Source organism: Oryctolagus cuniculus, chromosome 1, assembly GCF_964237555.1.
Source record: "Oryctolagus cuniculus chromosome 1, mOryCun1.1, whole genome shotgun sequence".
In the NCBI taxonomy this organism is placed as follows: domain Eukaryota; kingdom Metazoa; phylum Chordata; class Mammalia; order Lagomorpha; family Leporidae; genus Oryctolagus; species Oryctolagus cuniculus.
In genome coordinates this window covers 224,604,636-224,627,430 of record NC_091432.1, presented here as the reverse complement: position 1 = coordinate 224,627,430, position 22,795 = coordinate 224,604,636, and the positions used below count along the sequence as shown (strand labels likewise).

Below are 22,795 nucleotides of genomic sequence, written 5' to 3'. Positions count from 1 at the left end.
GCCCGGTCGCTCCCTCCGCGCTGGGGCCCGCCCGCGGGGCCGGCCGCCTGTCAGAGGGAGGTGGCGATGGTGCGCCCGGTGGCGGCGGCGCCTGCGGCGGCTTTCTCGTTCGAATTGCAGGGAGAAGATGACTGACCAACCGACTGGCTGAATGAATGAATGGCGGAGTCGAGCGCGCCATGAGGAGCCTGCCGAGCCTGTGCGGCCTCGCCCTGCTGTGCTGCGCCGCCGCCTCAGCAGCCTCGGTGGGGAATGTCACCGGTGGCGGCGGGGCCGAGGGGCAGGTGGACGCGTCGCCGGGCCCGGGGCTGCGAGGCGAGCCCAGCCAGCCCTTCTCTAAGGCACAGGCCCCGACGACCGGATCTCCCCGCAGTCCCCAGGCTGCGACCTCCTCAGCCCAGTCTCCGGAGACCACCCCTCTTCAGACGACGGCCGGACCCGCTCCCACCACCTTCCAGGCGCCCGTCGGCCCCTCGCCGACCACCCCCTGGGCGGGGGAACGCACTCCGACCATCCCTCAGGCGCCGACCAGACCAGCGCCCACCACCCTTTCTGCGACTACTGGTCGGGTGCCGACCACCCCCGTAGCGACCACCGTTCTGGCGCCGACCACTCCCGGGACCCCAACCCCCATTCTCCCCAGCAGCAGCGGCGGCGGCGGCGTCCCACCCACCCCACCTGCCACCGAGGCCCCCTCTCCGCCTCCCCCAGGTGAGTCCCACCGCCTCCTGCTTCACTGGCCGGACACTCCCCGGCCGCTGCCGGTCCTCACCCCGCTCCCGGCATCTGGATCAGGCGCTTGGCTGGAATCGATTGTTTCTCGTTCCTCCCCCGCCCCCCAAGGCTCCCCAGAATCGGGCTCCCAATGGGAGGTCCAAGCTCCACCTAGCCTCCCCCCCCCGCCACCCCAATATGGAAACGCTTTGTCCCCCCTGGGCTGGCTCCTTCGGGAGGGGACGGCTGCTGAGTGAAAGGCGTCGCATCTCTTTCCCGCAGGGCTCTCTGGCCTTGGTCAGAGACCTGGGATGGGCGCAAACTTTTGGGTTCCGTTCACTCACGCAGCCTCCCCGCCTGGGTTATTAGGGGAAGTTTGGAAGCCAGCACTGCACCTCCGTCAACCCAGAGGTCAAAACCGGAGAATCAGGGGTTCCTCCCAAAGCCCAGTTTCCTAGTGCATCTCTTCTTGTGTATGTACATCTCAGGGGTGTGTGTGACAAGTAGAAGAGATATCGAGGGGGGAGGGTTTGTTTACAAACAGTAGCACAGACCGTTTGAGGCCCCAAATAAAAAAAATAACAAAGGCTTTGTAAACCATGGTTGCCATGCCAACGGGAGGATTCGGCAGGTCAGTTGGGACAGGTGTGTATCTGGGTTGAGCTGGTTTATAAATTAGGTTAAATCCCTTCCATGCACCCTGTTGTTTCTCTTGTCACTCCCAGGGTCAGTGTGTTTGCACAAAAACACAAGTTAAGCAAGGTGGCCATTTTTGTCCCCTTACAGTGGCGTGTGCAATTTTACGAATGCTGAGAAATGCCAGTTTCTGGGATTCTTCCTTCTGCTGGTTGAAGTCAAAGAGAAGTTAGAGACAACTCCATTTCTTTCCTCCTTTATGTCTAGGATGGGCCTGGAACTAAACAAATAAGACTCACCTGTCACAACATTTTCAGCCGGAGTCTCTGAGTTCTGCTTTGAGTTAGAGAGCAGATTAGTCCAAGCCAGTTGTCTAGCTGGATCTCTGACCTAATTCTTGGGCTCAGTGATTTACTGGGAGTCAGGTATAGACTATAATTGAGTTTGTAGAGAATTTTCCCACATGGTTATGAGCCTCACTACAGTCTTGCACCTTGGGTTGGAGCCTAGCAGTGACATAAGCAGGAATGTGAATTATTCACCCACGGAGGGCCAAGTTTGCATCTCTTCTAGTTTCAAGGAGTCTAGTAGCTAGCAAGGTTTTACCTGTACCCGTTTTGACTTTCTTACAGAGACTGACATGTCACTCGGGAGACAGGAACATAGTGGTTGAAGAATGTGGACTCGGGTTCATTCTTAGGTTTGCATCCTACCTCTGTCCTTTATGAGCTACGTAAGCTTGGGGGCGGGTCATTTAACTTCTCTGGCCTTAGTTTCTTCAACTGTGAAATGGAGGTAATAATACCGCATAGGAGTGCTTTAACGATTAACTAAGCTTACACATTTATAGTGCTTAGAACAGCTCCTGGTACAGAGGAAGCACCATCTGTATGTTAGCTACGCTTCTGAAGGGCTGTGTTTGTGTGGCTTGAAAAGTGTTTGAGAAACCTAGTAGGGACTTGTGGTTATTTCTGTTTGTTTTAGTAAAATATAATAGAAAAAGAATGAATTAGGTTTTTCTGGCGCTTCAGGACACTGTAGCATTTAAGCAGCAGTATTACTTATTTTGGTTAATATCTCATAAGTAAATCTGTTTAACTGATGTTATTTAACTTTCATTATTTTTGTATTGTTTTTTTTTTTAAACTGCAAAAATAACCTTTTCTTTCAAAAATACGAACAATCAGAAGTCCACAAAGGAAAAAGTGAAAGTCACTCCTTCACTGCCTGCTAGTTCCAGTCAGTCCCTGAGTTACTACTGTCAGTTCGTTGGATCTTTTTTCAAACATTTTTTTTCTGGATATATGTAAGCATGTACATAACAGTTTGAATAGTTTTTTTTTAAATAAAAATGAATGATTCTATGCATATTGTTTTGCAACTTGCTGTATTCACTTAACTAGATATTGTGGACTTTTTTAATGTCAGTGGTTGGTGTCTGGTCTTCCTATTTTTAATATTTGCACTTTCCATAGTAAGAATGTATCCTAATTTATTTAACAATCCTCTAGTTATGAACACTTAGCTTGCTTCTAGGATTCATTTTAAAAAACAGAGAAGAATGTGTTCTTGTTAAGTCCATCATGTATTCATTGTAGTCTCTAAAACTTTGACTCAAGTTTTTTAGAATCCAAATTGATTTAAAATAAAGCTGTATTTGTTAATATTTGTCATCTGAACTGTTGTTCAAGGCTTTTAGTAACTTCTATGGACTAACATAAAATTTGGTTTGTGGTGGTCTTCGGGCGACAGAAGTTTTAGAAGGTTGTCCAACTTCAGAAGCTCTCCTGTGTTTTAAATATTCTATAGTTTGTCTTTTCTGTGAATAAGAAACTCTGGGTTGCCTGTGCCTAGGTCCCTGAAGCTGAACTGATTTTGGAGGCTTATTGACAGCCATAGGTAAGCCCAGTCTTGGCTTTCCAATGATATGGTCAAGTATAGACTTTCTGCCTGAGCTCAGGGCTCTGTTGGACTTTACAGAGTAAACATTTCTTTTTGACAACAGAGGGAAAGCTTCCATTTCAATTTGAGAGCAAGTTTGGCTTGCAAAGTTGAATTCCCTGGCATTTGGGGGTGGCTGTAGGGAATTTGTTAGTTTCAATGTTCCTGTAAAGACAGAGTACTATTGCTAATATACTATTCAGCTCGAGAAATCTTATAACTGCTTTTTAAATTAATAAGAATTTCTTTCCTGGAGATCTAACTGAGAGTTCTTGCCTGCCCCTCAATGAGGGCCTTCTTTTGTTTACAAGGACATTGATCTGCAAGCTGAAACTAATTGCACAGCAAGAAGGCACTTTCTTTTCCCAAACCTGGCAAAACGTTCTGCTGATTGGTTGACTGGATGGGACATTTTAAGAAGAGTGAAGGAAGATATTATGATACTAGAGAGTCATGATAATTAGTAAGATACTGATATAAATGTTTGATTTTTTTTTAATTATGGACCTTTAAGGTTAGATGGGCCCTTAGTCTTTCCATGGGCTTAGTGGAGATATTTTCCCCTGTAGTTACACTGATCGGTCTGGTGCTACCCTTTGGGGCCATGCAGACCAGGTCAGCTTTCTCTGTGCAGTGACAGTTCTTCAGGGATTTTGGGACAGTGATCATACTCCCTCAAGTCAGCTCCTTCAGCTGGTTTTTTTATGTGACGTGGTTTCAAATTCCCTTACCATCCTGGTCACCTCTCTTCTGGACTTTTTCAGTCTTTCTGTGTCTCTTCCAAAACGTGGAGCAAAGCTGAACCTAATGCTCCAGATGCTGAGCCAGAGTGTTCTTTCTGGAGGTGATAGTGCTGTCGATGTAGTTGGTCCCTGTCACAGTAGCTTTTTCAGCAGCCACATTCTGTTGTTGACTCACTGAGCCCATTAAGATAGCTGAGTCTTTTTTTTTTTTTTTCCTTGTCTTCTAAATATGTGCTGCACGGTCCTTCCTTTTTTCTCAACTTGGAAATTCTTGTAATTTTCTAAAGTATAACCAGAGACATTTACCAAACTTAGGTTGATTGTGTTAGATTTAAGTAATTCTTTGTAGATCCCAATCTGTCAGTGTACTCCTCCCAATTTACTCACATTTCCCTATAGGGTGATCCTATGGACAGAATTTAAGGATTAGTTAGAGCATGCTATTATTGTCTCATATCGGAGAGTTTTCGGAGAGTTATGGATGATAAACCAGTTTGGAAAGGGACAGAGAATAATTTAGTTCCCAAAGATTTCTTTCAGCTCTAAAGTTTTGTGATTTGCTATGCATGTTCAACATACATTTTGTTCTCCAAAGAGCTTTAATTATTTATTTTAGATCTAAATTATGAGAGTAGATTTTGTTTAAGCAAACCCTAGAATTTAGAGTTTGAAAACTCTCGATTACTCCAACATGTAAATAAAATCTTATAAATGCATTCTATTTGAAAGGAACATTCTGGGAATATAGGGTCCTCCTAGCTGTATTGGGAAAATTTTTTTTTCATCCTAACATTGTTTACTACTAGGTTCAGGGTCTTATTACTTGTGGTTTTTTAAGGTGTCACATACTGTAAAGGAACCGAAACTGCACAAGCTGCAGAGATAATACAGGTCTACAGTCTTTTATCCAAAACCTTTGATGTAGGATGTATTTTAGACTTGAAAATTTTCCAGATTTTAAAATGTTAACAGATACATTCCAGTGAAGCTGATACAGCATACTGTAATCAAACACGTTAAGATTTTTGCAGCAAAATGCATATTGAGTGGGATAAATAGAGATTATAAGTAGCATTTGATCAGGTCAGGTTTTGATTCCGGGTGTATATAGGGCAGGGTAGGTATATGAAACAAATGAGTTACAGAAAAATGTTTGGTTTTGGAGATTCTGACTTTTAACATCGGATTTGATGGACTGTGGACCACTGGAATACTGCAAACATGCTTGCTATGTTCCTGGTGCTATTCTAAGTTGTCTTAAGTATAGTAACTCATTTAATCATCGGAGCAGTTTGGTACTATTATTACCCCTTGTTTTATAGACTTTATAAGGAAACCCAGGCCCAGAGAAGCCAAGCTGTAGTAGAACCTAATCATTCTGGCTCCAGAATCTGTATTATTAGCATTTAAAGAAATAATTGCTTGGGCTGGGCATTTGGTTTAGGGATTAAGACACTTCTGGGGAAGCCTGTGTCTTATATCACTGTCTGTGTTTCAGTCCCACCTCTGCTCCCAATTCCAGCTCCCTGCTAACGTGCATCCTGAAAGTTAACATGTGATGGCTGCAGTGATTGGGTCTTTGCCACTCAAGTGGGAGAACTGGATTGACTTCACAGCTTCTGGGTTTGGCCTGGCCCAGCACTGGTTGTTCTGGGCATCTGGGGAATGAACCGTTGAGTAGGTGGGAGGTCTGTCTGTCAGTGTGTGTGTCTGTCTCTTTGCCTTTCAAATAAATAAATGATTTTTTTTTCAAATGAGGAGTCTCTGAAAGGGGGGAAAAAAAAGAAAATACTTGCCTAAAATAGAAGAGTAGGAAGCAATTTTGCAAAAATATGAGTTTTTGTATGTTAATGTGAGAAAATTTCTTTGTTTCTGGCATTTCATTTCATTATATGCTATTCATTCACCCACCTCCTCAAATTTTTTGTTTTACCATGTTTTGCAATGGTGACATTAAATTATAGCTCTTATTCTTCTATTAATTAGATTCTGTTCTGGCTTGTGATGGAGCAATTTGTCTGTATTCTTTTAAAGGCCTGGCCCAGGGATTTCTCAAATTTACTGTATCTTATTCCTGGCCCAAGTGCCTAGCTTTCCATAGAAATTTCTTAGTCTGATTAGTTTTTGAAACAGCATAGTTAAACTCCAGAACATTAGTTTCAAATCTTCTAAATTATGACTGCCGGAAAGCCTTCTGGCTAGTTGAAAATTTACACATTGAAATAATTTGACTAGGTCTTTTTATCTTGAGTCTTTTAAAGAACCATAAAATTAAAGTGTGCATTACTTTTCATCTCAGCATTTCTAAACATGTATACATTAACTTCCAGACGTCCTGGCACCCTTATAAAAAGAATGGAAGAAAAGTATCACAGTGCTGTTTTTACTGATGAGTAAATTATGGGTACCGAGATTACTGCTCTAAAGCATTAACAGATCAGAAGAGAATAAAACAGAAGATCTTGTTGAGCTGAAAGACAATGTTAGATGATATTTTTAGTTGTAAATAGCTTTAATTCATACTTCTCTGCTTTGATCTTGATTTTTGTTTTCTGTAGGTATGCTATGAAAATATTTGTTACTAATGTTGATATTATATTACAGGTACCTCTATTGTGATCACTTAGTCTTTTTACAAGGATACATTTTGATTTATATGTTTTTCACTATAGAAACTACCCTAACTGAATTAGGAAGTTTAAAGGGAGATGTTTTTAAAAAACTGTGACAAAAAAGGTTATGTCTGGATACATATGTGTTTGAATTACAGTAAAGATTTACTCAAAATAACTATTCTTTTAGGTATATCTAAGTACATGTGATAAATTTATGTCAAAATAATGGCTGTTAGTAATGCCACTGTTCCACAGTTAGTTATTGTCAGAAGAAATCTTTCCCTATTGCTTTTTCTTCGAAATAAGAAAATCTTTTCTCCATTCTGCTTGCTCATTTTTTTCAATTTAAATTCCTCTATATGTCCCTCTCTTGTTTCTAATTCTTACCCTATCCATCCTTTCCACGTTCTTTAAGGAACCAAATTGCTCTCTCTATTTAACAATTTACCACTTTGTCCCCCTTCAGTGGCTCCTCAAAGCCCAATTCTTCCAAGAAGTCTTTCTTGAGGAACAAAAAGCCCTTGAAGATGTCCTGGTATCAGGGTGCACAGGGTTGAACACTTTGCACTCAGAACAAAACTTGTCTTTCTCTGTGACTCCAATTTCTTTCCTATTGACTTGCTTTTAGTCTTATTTAATTTAGATAATTATGCCCAATTTTAAGGAGATGTCATCATGTACACAATATTCAGAACATGGTATTAATTTTCTCTTTTTGAAAAAAAAATTCTTTTTGCTCTGAGGAGATTGCTTTATATTGCCCAGCTTTTTATTTTTTCTTCTCCTGAGAAAAAACAAGGGGCAAAACTGCCTCTTAAAAAATCAAGTATTTTGAATAAGTGTCAGATTTCTTTTTCTATGTATGAAAATTATGAGTTGTTTCTGTTGGTAGGTGGATTTGGGATGCTTACCAATATAAAAGGCTTAATTTGGTTGAGAAACAAATGTTTGATCTTTTGAATGACAGAATTCCCCTGTAGAAATATAATTATGGTTAATAATGAGCAGAGTGCTTCTAATAATTAACAATTGTGCATTGTGTTAGAGTTCACAAACTGCTCTTAAAAATCCGAAGACTTTACCTTCCATACTTTGTGGATTTCTGGGTATTACATGAGTGGAAAAAAGGCTTAGCTTCTGTCCCCTGTACTTCTCTTGGAGAATATTGACCAAATCTTTACAAAATTTTGATATGTTTCACATTTGATATTTTGCGTTTCCAACTGTTGTCCTTTAAGCTTATTTGGTGGAGTGTGAATCTTTGCCCATATTTAAAGGATGGAAAAATGGTATTTGGAGAAGAGGATTAAAAAAATATTTTCTGTCCTAAGCACTACACTGAGTTGAATATTTTAGAAAGAGCCCAGTAGTAATTGAAAGTAAATTGTGACAGAGATAAAGTGAACCATGAAACTTACTGAGAGGGCTATCGTAAATTTCATATCTTCATGTTGAAATATTCTCCTTTCTTGGTGTAGGAATCTTTTGGAATTATCTAAAGTTGCTACTTCACCTTTTATTGTCTCAATTTAGCATGCTTAGTATTTTCTAAGAGACTTAGTACTTTCCCATCTCTCATTTCCAGTCTGTTATTTTAACACTTTGGCAAAGAAGGTAATTAACATTAACTAATATTACTGTATACCTGATTACCTAGCCGAGGATTTTGTTTTTATATACACTGAGTTAGTTAATTCTTAGACAACGCAGTAGTTAAATATTATTATCCCTGTCTTACCCATGGCAAATACTAGAATTCGTAAAGTTAAAAGTATTAGTTTGCCCAAGCCTATCAAGCTTACAGACTCCATGAAGGCAGATGCATCTGTGTCTTTTGTTTCCTCCTGTCTGGTCCAAAATAGATTCTCAACAGTGATTCAGTAAGTGAAGAAGAAATGATTTGTAGTTACGCTAGACATACAGAATGTTCTTGAGAAAAATAATGCAATCATAGGGTTTTTTCCTTTTAGTTTAGAAATGAATGTTTTTCCTTTTTTACTCCTTTGCACATAGTAATGTTGGAACCTACTTAGGGAAAATGGAACTCTTTGAGATATAGTATATTGCATGTATTCATTTTATTTTTTGCTATATTACTTTGTCCTTTCTACTTTTTTTAATTAAAAAAAGAGCAACAATAGACAAATGAACAGCTGTTGACTTTTGTAGAAAGAGTAGCTAAGTTGGAAAAGTTGAACACATGTCAGTAAGATATGAGATCCAAAGTTTTTACTAGGTTGATAATCTTGGGCAATTAATTTTCATCTATAAAATGAGAGATTAGAAGTGTGTGTGTGTGTGTGTGTGTGTGTGTATGTATTTTAAGATTTATTTACTTAAAAGAGTTACAGAGAGATGGGGAGGAACAAAGGTCTTCTATCCACTGGTTCACTCCCTGAGTTGTCACAATGGCCAGGGTTGAACAAGACTGAAGCCAGGAGCCAGGAACTCCTGGGTCTCCCATATGGGTTCAGGGACCCAAGTACTTGGGACATCTTCTGCTGTTTTCCCAGGCCATTAGCAGGGAGCTGGATTGGAAGTGGAACAGCCAGGACATGAACAGGCACCTAAATGGAATGCCTGCATCACAGGCAACAGCTTTACTGGCTACACCACAAGGCCAGCCCTGATTTTTTGTTTGTTTGTTTGTTTGTTTGTTTTTCAGACAGATTTGGGAGCTAGTGTAGAGACTGGAGAGGCTAAGTAAACCTTCTTGTATACCTTCCATACCTAACACTCAACCTCTTACACTCATATCACCATCCAGACTCTATAATCAACTCTATTCTCTTCTGATTTTTATATTGGGTTTATTCTTTCAGTAACAATTTTTGAAATAGAAATTCTTCACTGAAATCCTATGATAAAGAAATTATGGCACTCTCTGAACTATTATGCGGCCATTAAAATGCTTATATTATAATTAGTAATGTAACACAGGAAAGACATGCCAAAATAATTGGCTAAGACCAAGTAATGGGGTTATAGGCAATTTTAATTACCTTATTTGTGTTTTTCTGAATTTTTAAAGTTTTTTGGCTATATCTAATTTTAATTTTATAGTCATAAAAATAAAGGGAGGAAAAATGTATACAAAGTTATGGTAAGCTTGGTAAGCCTTTACTTATTTGAGATCAAATCAGATTTTACCCAGGGCCATTTAATGGTAATTTCTGTTGCTGACCCAGCAAGTTTGATCTACATCAGAGATACTTGCTTAGTCTCAGTGAATGATAATTTTCAAGAAGGGAGACTATTCCTGAGGCCTGACAAGTCTTAGATATAGGATAAGGATGACATATTTAAGATTTGGTCCTTTTAGGGAAGATTTAACTGATTTCTTCACCAGAGGTTAGAGAGAACTGGTTCTTTCTCCATTTCATTCTGTCTTGGGAATATAAAACATGCACTTTAAAGTTAGTTAAAGGTGGCTTGTTGAAATAGATCTTGTTTAAATTGTGCAAAATTTGCATTCATGGCATTGTTCACAGCTTTTACCAATAAAGGATTTTTTTACTGTTTCCTTCTTTACAGATATGGAGTCTCAAAAAGTGTGGTTCCAGACTGTCCATATGTTTTGTAATTAGATCAGATGGGCTTGCTTTTACACTGGCAATATAACAGCTGTCCTATGTGATACCTTGCCAGGGAGAAAGCTAAGCTCCAAGAGAAGAGGTGATTTATTCATTTGGAAAAAGGAATGTGTTCTGCCTAGTCACAGGGTAAACAATAAGGAGTAGGAATATCTTGAACCTGGCTGAGAAATGTTAAATAATTTTTTTTTCTTTTTAAGATTTATTTATTTATTTGAAAGGCAGAGAGAGAGAGAGAGAGAGAGAGAGAGAGAGAGGATATTTTCCATCTACTGGTTCACTCTTCAGAAGGCCACAGTAGCCAGGGCTGGGCCAGGCTGAAGCCAGGAGCCAGGAGCTTCTTCCAGGTCTCCCACATGAGTGCAGGGGCCCGAGTACTTGGACCATCTTCTGCTGCTTTCCCAGGCACATTAGCAGGTAACTGGATTGGAAGTGGGCAGCCGGGACTCAGGAACCAGCATCCATATGGGATGCCAGCACTGCAGGCAGAGGCATAACCTTCTACACCACAGTGCTGGCCCCTACATAATGTTTTTGGTTTGAGAGGTACAGAGAGAGAGAGAGAGAGACAGACAGACAGACAGACACAGAACTCTCATTCACTGGTTCACTCCTCAAATGTCTTCAATGACTGGGGCTGGGCCAGGTTGAAACCAGTTTCTGGGAACTCAATCCAAGTCTCTCATGTTGGTGGCAAGGACTCAACTACTTGAGCCATCACTTGCTGCCTTCCAGGGTACATATTGGAATCAGGAGCAGAGTTGAGAGTCAAACTCAGGCACTCTGATGTGAGATATGGACATCCCAAGTGGTTAACTGCTAGGCCAAATGCCCACCCCTAAATGATTATTTTTTAAAGATTTATTTATTTGAAAGGATGAGTTACAGGCACACAGACACATACACACACACGTGTGAACACACACACACAGATCTATCTTCCATCTGCTGGTTCATTCCCCAAATGGCTACAGAGGCTGGCGCTGGGCTGATCAGGAGCCAGGAGCTTCCTCCGGGTGTCCCACATGGATGCAGGGGCTCAGGACTCGGGTCATCTTCCACTGCTTTCCCAGATGCATTAGCAGGGAGTTGGATGCAAGTGGAACAGCCAGGACTCCAACCGGTGCCTATATAGAATGCTGGCACTGTAGGTGGTGGCTTTACCCACTAGGCCATAGCACCATTCCCCCCTGAATGACTTTTATTTAATAAATTTTAGACTCTTTAGATAACTTATTTTGGAAACTTATTCATTCTTTTGTGCTTCCTAGAAACTGGCATATTACAGGGGATCATGTTTGATTTATTATTATTATTTTAAATCTAGTGCTTTTATGTATATGAGCAAAGAGAAGAGAGTAACATTGTTGATTGTAAAAAGAACATTATATTCCCTAGTTCTTTTTAATTTTGGAATTGATCTTTAAAGATAAAATTTCTTTAAATATATTTTATGGGAGTAGGCATCGATACAGTTGTTAAAATGCCACTCAGGGCATGTCATATCAGAGTGCCTGAGTTTTAGTCTTGGCTCTGCTTCCAATTCCAGGTTCCTACTAATATGCACTCTGAGAGGCACCAGATGATGGCTAAAGTAGTTGTGTTCCTGCTACCCACATGAGAGACCTGGATTGAGTTCCAGGCTCCTGGCTTTGGCAGAGCCCAGCTCAGTAGTTGTGACATTTGGGGAGTGGACCAGTGGATGGAAGATCTCTCTCCATATCTGTATGTCAGTCTCTGCCTCTCTGCCCTTCAAATAAAATGAAAAAGCTAAGAAAAAAGTAGTTTAGGCTAAGTTTAGATGCTATCTACTCTAAAGGAAATTGGATGAACTGAATAGTGTTTTTTCTTTTTTAAAGCTTTATTCATTTATTTGAAAGTAAGAGTTACACACAGAGAGAAGGAGAGGCAGAGAGAGAGAGAGAGGGAGAGAGAGAGGAATTTCATCCACTGGCTCACTCCCCAACTGGCCGCAATGGCTGGAGCTACGCTGATCCAAAGCCAGGAGTCAGGAGTTTCCTCTGGGTCTCCCATGAAGGTGGAGGGGCCCAAAGACTTGGGCCATCCTCTACTGCTTTCCCACACCATAGCAGAGAGCTGGATCGGAAGTGGAGCCGTTGGGACAGGAACCGGTGCCTGTATGGGATGCCAACACTGCAGGCAGTGGCTTTACCTGCTATGCAGCAGCTGTGGCCCCAAACTGAATAGTTTTTTAGGATCTCTTCAGTCCTGTCAGTTACTTACAGGGATGTAATGGTACCTTAAGAAGGATTACTGCCAAAAGAAATCAGCATCTGAAAGAGTTATCTGTACCCCCATTTTCATTGCATCACAATACTAAGATATGGAGGCAACCTAGATGTCCATCAATGTTGACTGGATAAAGAAATTATGGTATACGTACATTATGGAGTACCACTCAGCTGTTAAAAAAAAAAGAAATCCTGTCTTTTGCAACAAGATGGATGTAACTGGAACCCATTATGCTTGGTGAAATAAACAGTCCCAAAAAGACAGATATCATGTTTTCGCTGATCTGAGGTACCTAAAATGTAATGTTTAGAAATGAAATGGACATTTTGAGATTCAATGATTGTTTATAGCCCTTGTCTGTTCTGTTGAGGAACAGTGTTTTTTTTTTTTTTTTTTCTTCATACTATTTGTTGAATTCTTTTACTTGGTGTAGGGTTAACTATATGATCATTAAGTAAGCTAAAAATAGATCTTTGTAAAAATTGAGAGTGGGAATGTGAGAGGGAGGAGGAAGAAGCTTGGATGGGAGGGAGGGTTGGGGGGAAGTATCATGAAATATGTGAAACTTGTATAACCTAAATAAAATTAAAAAAAAGGGTTACTGAAAATAATGAGGGAAGAATGGCAATGCTTGGCATTCCAACATATTTATCCTGGTTTTTTTTTTTTTTTTTTTTTTTTTTTTTTTTTTTTTTTTTTTTTTATTGAGGCTTGATTGGAGGAAGGCATTGAACATTTTTGACTATAGGTTTTTTATTTGACTCTGTATTCATTATACTTGTATAGTGTTTTTGAATGATCAGTTCTGTATGATCAATATTAAAAGGATGGTTCCATCATTGATGCAGCATGGGTTAATGAATAGTTATACACTGTACCAACAACACAAAGCAATCTAGCTGTTGGGTATTATTATACTGAATCACTGGTATATTGCTTGCAAACTTATCCTGTTCAACTTGTTTTAATTTTTAAGTTAGTTTGTTGTTTCAACTTGTCCATAGAGGCAGGTCTGAGTAGTCCAGCTAATCGGTGGAATGGCAGTAGGAACTAAATTATAGTCTTTCTTTTCATTTACTTTGTGAGCTATTTAACACATTTTTAAAAAATGACTTTGTGATTTAGTTTCCCTAAAATGAAAACTATTACTTCCAGTGTCTCATGGCCTTTGAGAAGTAGCACATGTAAATTACCTTGAGCTTTCCTTAAACACAAAGGCTTTATATAATTAAAGCTATTTTTTTTGGTATTCTTTCCAGAATATGTGGTTTGTATGAGTTTATAATATAATGGGAATAAAATAATTTTGATTAAACACAACAAAAAATAAACATGAATTTACATACCTACTTTATATAAAATACATTTTTTGTATTTTATAGTTTATGTATAATTTATAGGTAATTATGTTGTATTTTCCAAAGCTTTGAGATCTTTTAGTATTACTTTTCTTCCCATTATAGCCTGAGAAAATAATTCTTATGTCATATTGAACTCACAACATGAATAAGTTGTGTTTTGTAAATCTTTAATATGTTCATTTTAGAAAATATAAGCAATATAAAGATAAAAATGAACCAATAAATAACTAAAGTTAACACTTTGTGGTAACCACAGAATTTTTTTACATCAACATTTATTTTATCCTCCTCTCTGCCATTGAAAGCATTATAAGGCTGGCACTGTGGCATAGTGGGCTAAGCCTCTGCTGTGGCATGGTATCCCATATGGAGCGCCTGTTCATGTCCTGGTTACTACACTTCTGATTTAGATTTCTGTTTATGGCCTGGGAAAACAGTGGAAGATGGCCCAAATACTTGGGCCCCTGCACCTGCATGGGAGACCTGGAAGAAGTTCCTGGCTCCTGGCTTCGGATAGGCCCAGCTCTGGCTGTTATGGCCATTTCTCTTTGTCTCTCTGTCACCTTTCTCTCTCTCTTTCCCTCTCTCTGTCTGTAACACCACCTCTCAAACAAATAAATTAAAAAAAAAATCTTAAAAAAAGGAAATTATTGTGTATGGATATATTAATTTTAAATTTCAAATATTTTAATGTTTTGGAAATGAGAAATCTAAATTAGTTTGAAAGTAGTACTGTTTTGCTATCACTAATAATGTAAATTATGAAACTTTGGGTCTTTGCTATATTCAAATTACCATATTAGGTGCCTCCTAATAGTTACAGAAAAAAAGCTATCCCATGAAACTTTTTATTACCGCATATATTGCTCCACCTCTCACAGCAATAAATGAGGTCACTTATTTGTTATGAAAACGGAAATGTGAATTGGATTTAGCACTCTTCTGGAAAAGTCAAATATGTGACAGACCAAAATGGGAAAAAAAAATTCACCACAATTGCATTATTTTCCATGTCATCAAAAAGAATATAAATCTATTTTGGATAGTGATCTAAAACTTTATACAATGCTTTAGTTGAGACTTGGTACTCTCTGGCAGAACCAAACCAGTGACTTATTTTTCTTTTGTTTGTTCCAGCCAAGTATGATTTTTTCTTGAATTCAAATGGCCCCTGAAAGCCCAAAAGAGTCTGGAACCGAGCCAGGCATTTGGTATTTTTAGTCCTGTGGTGAGAGAAGTCAAGGTGCCCATCTGCCTGGCTTATCCATTGCCAAAAAGCCTAGGTGCTATGCTAAAAGGATATGCCAAAGGATGGCTCTGGCCTTCAGGAAACTGCTGTCTACCTTACATAATGATCTCTGTTCTCTGAATTTTCAACTGGGAAATCAAAGCCATATGAAGCATACTGTTATTGAATGATTATTAAATTAATATGTATAGAACTCAATATTTAATGATTGCCATATAAACTAATAATCAGCATAGTAAACATCCACTGAAAGCTATCATTATTAATACCATTTTATTATCTATTCAGTGTATTTGAAAAATAGTAGGGAGAACTTTGTTAATTCTAGATGAATAAACTTAACAGCTTCCTTTACACAGTCTGGAGACTGTTAACACATTGCTAATCAAGAAGAGTTACACGTTGTCAAGATGAACCTTGCTTTATAAGTGGTTTTAAGGTACAAGATGGGACCATATGTTTGAGGCAAAGGCTCCTTTTTGTCCTTCAAGAGTGGCCCAGGTCAGGCAGGAATTAGCATGTGTCATGTTGCCAGATAGAGCAGTGAAGCTACTGCTCAGCACTGGACTACTGGAAGCTATTTTCAAAAAATAAATGCAAAGATAGGACACTACAAACAGCCTTGAAACAGCCATTGTCTTGTTTTGACAGGTGTATATTCTGGATTTTTGGTAGGTGTCAAGCCTTAGCCACAGATGACCTAGTAAAGTGAAAATAAGATTGGGCCTGTGGAAAGACAAAGCCACTCAATTATATATATGTAACAACACTGGTAGTTTTGAAAGCATGTCAAATACAAAATTCACATGCAAGTCCAAGTCCTATTATGTCCCTGGGCTTCAATACCATCCCCTGAAACATAAGTTTATAGCACCTACCTAATAGGGTTCTTGAGTATTGGAACTAGAATTCAGACCTGACTCTGACTCAGAAGTCTGTGTACTTTATTCCCCTTTGCTAAAGTGGGCTGCATTACCAAAGCAGATGGAAGTAGCAGAAAATGAAATAAAGCAGTCAGTGGAAGCAGAACACATTTTGGTTTCTGTTTTTATTACCTCCCCTACCAAATTCCAGCTTTTTCTCTCAGTACGGTTCTGAGTTATAGACAGTGATCAAGGTTTACTTGATTAGCTACTGTGAAAATAAAAATTGGATCAAAGCATGCTTCTCAAAGCAGATCGGGGTGTGGAGTGGGGGTGGAGGGAGGAGATAGTGGTGGAAATAAGGTAGAAAAGCATGGTTCATGTAAAGCAGAACTGAATGACGCTGTGCATGCGATTGTCTAATCAGTACTGGAGGGTGGGTGCCAGTAGAGACAATGTAATTCTTACTAGCATTTGGCAAGTACTACCGCATGGTAAATGACAATAAAACCTCTCATCTCTAACTTACTACGGACTCTAGATTAAGATGCTGATGCATGACAATATGCTGTAAAAAAAAACCAGGTGATAGTTGGCCATATAAAAATCATAAAAGAACATCAGACTTGCAAACAAGATTTTCACTTCTGCCAGTCACTTCAGGATTTATTTCCCTTACTCCTTTTTATAAACTTCCCTCCTCACTCAGGGTTTGCTTGTCTCAGGTCAGGCAAAGGAATAGTTATACAATTATTTCAAGGATACACTCAGCCCCATCTTATCCAATTGCAAAACATATTGGCAATTAATATGTAAAATTTTGTAGGATTTGTGTTTATTAGAATAGCTTCAGTTTGTATGGCATCAGTATTCAAAAATAACAAGTATTGTATCCTGCAAGTACACAAGTACAGTGGGGAGGTGTGAAGAATGCACAGACAATGCAGAACCTAATCATACCATTCTAGCTAATTTTATATAATATTTATGTTTCAATATAATCCTCCTATTTCTTATCATTGAAGTAATCCTATCCCATAAAGTTCAAGTTCATTAATATGACTTAAAGTTTCTCTGAACTTTCTCCATTCTTATTTCCTACACTCCTTTCCTTGTGTTTTAAAATCTAGCAGAATCAAATTTTGTATTTGAGGGGACTTCTAAATTTAATAGAAGATAATTTTGGCATAAAAATTGAAATCCCTGAATAGTTTCTTCTTAATATGTACTTTTTCATGAACTTTTTGAATTTTCCTCTATGCATAATACCTATCATCATTATCATTGATTATAAAGATGATAATAAAGCAATCATCTTTATTGCTAAGGTCTTAACTCTTTGTCAGATACTAAGAGCTTTAAATGAATTGTCATAATCTCATTTAATTCTCAAAGGAACCTTATAAGAAATATGAGGTTTTGAGAGTTAAATAAATTGAAAAATGCTTTCTATAACTGGTAAAATGTGGAACCTTGATTCAAATTCACATACGTTGCTCAGTCTCCTCTTCACCACTGAACTGACTGGGCTCTCCTCACTTTGTAAATGCCATCCCTTCTGCTTGGAATGCCTTTATCTTGAGTTTAAATAGGGTCATAATCGCAAGCAACAGAAATCAATGTGGATTTAATCAGACATGGAGTTACTAAAAAGATACTGAAGAGTTCAGGGGACTCAAACCAGAATCTCCAGGAGAACCAAATTGAGGCCATGAAGATAGAGGTGATCTGCAGTCACACCGACTGAATTTGTCTCTGACAACTGCCAACCAACATTAGCTGCTACAGTTTACAGTCCAGGGGTGGGGAATGTCCAGCCAGTGGGCTCTACAAGGCCTGACAAATCATTTGGTCAGGCCCTGCCAAGGCAACTGCAGGTGGGACTGGAAATTCAATAAATCCATAGCAGGCTAATTTTTAAGTTGACAATTTTGTACAACCCGTGAATGTTGTTATAAATATCCAGATGGTACTTGGCAGAACCAAAGGTCCCCACCCCACCATCAACACTGCTAACCCTGGGTACTGGTTGCCATAGCAAGTACTATTCCATTTGTCGTATTGCATCCATGTCCCCTCTACCACCAGAGATAACTCATGCTCATTTCTTTGAATCATTGGTTTCTAATTCCAAGCCAGGTGATGAGGCATCTGATTGTTGGAGCCTCAATTACTTGTCTATGTATTGGCTTGAGGGGAGGCCAGGAAAACAAGAATCTGACATTATGAACATCTGTGTTGGGGTATCAAGGTTTAAAATAAGCAGAAGTTTCTTGAATAGGAACCAATTCTAAGATAGTGGGGAATTGTGCTGATACTAGGCTGCCAAGAGAATGACAGATGTCTACCACACCCCTTTTATTGACCATCTGACAAACTTATTTGTTCATGAAAAATATTCATCCTGCCTCCTACTTGTTCTACCTTATACATTCTAACATTACTGTACATATTTTTGACTACTTTTTAAAATTTTATTTATTTGTTTGAGAGAGAGAGTTACAGACAGTGAGAGGAAGAGACAGAGAGAAAGGTCTTTCTTCCACTGGTTCACTCCCCAGATGGCTGCAATGGCAGGAGCGGTGCCAATCCGAAGCCAGGAGCCAGGTGCTTCCTCCTGGTCTCCCACATGGGTGTAGGGGCCCAAGCACTTGAGCCATCCTTTACTGCTTTCCCAGGCCACAGCAAAGAGCTGGTTTGGAAGAGGAGCAGCCGGGACTAGAACCAGTGCCCATATGAGATGCCAGTGGCGCAGGCAGAGGATTAACCCACTGTATCACGGTGCCAGCCCCAACAATTTGCTTTTTTTTAAGATTTATTTTATTTATTTGAAAGGCAGAGTTAGAAAGAGAAGAAGAGAGAAACAGAAATATCTTCCATCACTTGTTCACTCCCCAAATGCCCACAATGTCTGGGTCTGGATCAGACCAAATCCAGAAGGCAGGAGCTTCATCCGGTCTTCCATGTGGGTGCAGGGGCCCAAGCACTAAGCACTTAGGTCATCTTCTACTGCTTTCACAGGCACATTAGCAGAGAGCTGGATTGGACGTAGAGCAGCTGGAACTTGAATTTGCACCTATGTTGGATGCCAGCTTTGCAGATTGTGGCTTAACCTGTGCTGCCATGACACTGGCCATGATTACTTGCTTTTTAAGGACTCCTGTTTTAAGTATTACTTGTTTATGTAATTGACTCCTTTATTGCTTGATTTAAATATAGTTATATAGTTATGTCTTATTGATGTTTGCACTTCATAACATCTACCAGTGATAGCATTCAGCACACAGTAAATATTCAATAGATAGCTGAACTGCATTGAAGCATAAATCTGCCAAACTCACCACCACTGGATTCCGTAAATGCAGGGATTTTTTTTTAAATTAGTTATTTTATTTATCGGAAAGACAGAGTGACAGAGAAGGAGAGAGTGAGAGATCTTCCATTTGATGGTTCACTCACCAAATGGCCACAAAGGTCTGAGCTGGGCCAGGCTGAAGTCAAGACCCCTGAACTCTGCTTCTCCCATGTGGGTGGCAGGGACCCAGGTACTTGGGCCATCTTCTGCTGCTTTCCGAGGCACATTAACAGAGAGCTGTTTCACAGCCAAAACCGGAACTGACTCTCCCATGTGGGCTGCTGGTGCCTCAAGCAGCAGCTGATCCTGCTGCACCACAGCACCAACTCCGGCAGGGATTTTTGTCTTTGCTCTTTCTTTCTCCTCTCTCTTTTTAAACATTATATCCCTAGCGCCTAGATTAATTCCTGTCATGTGGCAAGTCTTCAGTAAGTATCTACAAAGTGAGTGTTCCTAAATTGTAAGTAATTTACCTGTAGGAATGATATTATCAGAAAGATTTGAATGTGAACGGCAACGTCAGAGTTCCGTATTATTTTTTTTCTTTTTTTTTTTAAGAGATTTTTTTTTTTTTTTTGACAGGCAGAGTGGACAGTGAGAGAGAGAGAGAGAGAGAAAGGTCTTCCTTTGCCGTTGGTTCACCCTTCAATGGCCGCCGCGGCCGGCACGCTGTGGCCGGTGCCCTGCGGCCGGCGCCCTGTGCTGATCCAAAGCCGGTAGCCAGGTACTTCTCCTGGTCTCCCATGGGGTGCAGGGCCCAGGCACCTGGGCCATCCTCCACTGCACTCCCTGGCCACAGCAGAGAGCTGGCCTGGAAGAGGGGCAACCGGGACAGAATCCGGCGCCCCGACCGGGACTAGAGTTCCGTATTATTTTAACTGGACCAAAACAATAAGAGGACAGAAAGGCTTTATTTATCTTTCACTACCTCTTTCACTCTCCAGAAGCATAACTGGGATAGGGCAAATTGGAATGTTTTTCTAGACCTATCACAACAGTCACTAGCCGTAAACATGGACTAAAGTGCCACACTTGTTATTTTTTTCATAACCAACTATATCCTTAGATTATATCCATTCTGGGAAGAAGTTGGGCAAACTGTCTTGTTTGTGTGTTTTAAAAGTTTAGTAACCTGGGTCCAATGTTGTGGCACAGCAGTTTAAGCTGCTTCCTGCAATGCTGGCATCCTGTATGAGTACCAGGTTGACTCCTGGATGCTCTGCTTCTGATACAGTTTCCTGCTGATGTGCCTGGGAAAGCAATAGAAAGATGGTCCAAGTTCTTGGGTTCCTGTCACTCATGTGAGACCTGGATGAGGTTCCAGGCTCTTGGCTTTAGCCTGGCCCAGCCCTGGCCATTGTGGCGATTTGGGAAGTGAACCACCGGAAGATCTCTCTCTCTTCCTCTCTCTCTGTAACTCTGCCTTTCAGATAAATAAATAAACCTTAAAAAAATTTAGTAATCTAAGTCCATAGCATCTTACTTTGAAGAAATGAAGAAATGGAGCACCATAATTATGAAATGATTGGTATAAGGGTAGTGGAATAGTAGAGATATACTGTAGACCAGAGTTCTGGGGCTTTCAGAGGTCAGCTTTTTAATGAGAAAAGGATATTAAGTCAAACTGAAAGAGAGCTTTTGTTCAAGCTAACTGAAGAATTACTATTATTAATGATAGCTATAGTCTCTAGAACATGCCTTTCTAAATTTGAATTATTATTCTATCATTTGTTTTTATTATGTTAACTTGGGTAATGCCTTAGTTTCCCATCCATAAAATGGGCGTAATAGTTCTGTTTGCCTCACAGGTTTATTATAAGGATAAAATAATAACAAACGTAAAGCACTTAGAATTCCTGGCATAACTGACCTTTGAATGTTAGCTGTTCTTCTTGTTTTATTTTGAATACCTATTTACCTTCATTGTTCCAGTCCTTTTAATTCTTCACTACCTCAAGTTCTTTGAATTCTTGCGATAAATAATAAGTCACTGCATTTCACAAGTGAGGAACCTGGACTTTGACATAATTGTTTGCTCAGTAGTTACATGACTGGGAAGTGCTGATTGGCTGAGATTCAAACCCAGATCTGTCTTATATTTGAAATTCTTTCTGTCATGGCAAAATAACATGCTGAAAGTAGATTGAATGTAATGTGCTCTACTGTATCCTTCTAATCACTGTTAGTTTTAATGTATCTTTTCCCACCTGTAACCTTTGCTTCTGTTTTCTGATTTGTAGTCGTGATTTTTCTGGCCAGACTATGGATTTGTTTACAGTTTTCCACCTTTTTCTTTAGATACATAATAGAAACTATGTACTTTACTTGAAAGCAAAAAGTATGTCCTCCCATAGTACTCTGTCCATTTTAATTTCACTTTCATTTTTTTATTAGCCTAATTGATTTGTATGGTGGTTTGGTTTCCTGGCAAGAAGACTTACATATCTGTTATGAGTAAGCTTATATATTAGCCAACATGACATTTAAAGGCAAATAATGGGCCAAAAACTTGGGACTTTTTACGTTGGTGTAACTAATGTAAGTTGGTTAGAAATAGAGACAATAGTGAGTAACAATATGAAGCTACAAAAGCTTTGTGACCAAATAGTACTTTTGTATTTGTTAATTATTTTTAATTTGTGAATAAAACTTTTAAAGTTCTAAATGGTCTCAATATTTGTTGCCAAAAAAAGTTACACTTGCTATTTTAGAGAATTACGTTTCTTAGCATATGGTATTTCTCCTAAATAACAGATTTTTTTAGCAGTTATCAGAAATTAAACATTTCTCTTTGCTATATATCTTTTAGTTGATAATCTTGTGTAATAGAGCACTTATTTAGAAATACACACTTAAAATCAGTGATTAAATACTCTCCAGGGGCTAATGCCACATGCATCAGGAAGTTATTACTTTCTATTTCTTTATTACTTCACCAATTTGCAATGGTATCTTCCTCTTCCTCTTTTCTTTCCATCTTCCTTTTTTTTTTTTTTTTTTTTTTTGGTTTTTAACCAGACAGAATATCAGGTCCTGATTTTTTTTTCTTGTCATGCTCAAATTGGTCTTCAACTATGCTTCACTAAGATGGTTCAGCTTGACTTTTTGTAGGGAAAATGGTGTGCTTTTGTCAATAAATTTACACTATTTTCCCAGTGTTATTAACAAAATAAGGTTATTTTATTCATTTATCAGATATTTGTTAATTAACCCATTGTGCATCTAGTGCTGGGCTAGATAGGTGATAGGCAAATAAGACATAGTTCCTATCCTTGAGATTGTAGTGAACGATATAGAGAATTTGACATTGAATGATAGGCGCCATCATAGTGGTATGGACAGGGTACTGTAGGAGCAATGAGGGGACTATTTATGACAAGACTTTTAGGGGGTGAGGGAGGAGGTCAGGGAAGATTATCTGGAAGAAGTTTTCTCTGAATCTTGAGAGCAAGTAGGGATTATCCAGGTGGGG

The 22,795-nt window shown here is 39.3% G+C and overlaps 1 protein-coding gene across 1 annotated transcript in view; it reads left to right on the top strand.

Annotated features, from left to right (window-relative positions):
• The window catches only part of MEGF9 (multiple EGF like domains 9), a 114,021-nt gene continuing 91,226 nt past the window's right edge, over window positions 1–22,795 (top strand). Inside the window, exon 1 of the mRNA XM_002720506.5 lies at window positions 1–711. Within this exon, the coding sequence (XP_002720552.1) occupies window positions 156–711 (556 nt within the window). The 5' untranslated portion in view covers window positions 1–155. The remainder of the gene's footprint in view (window positions 712–22,795) is intronic.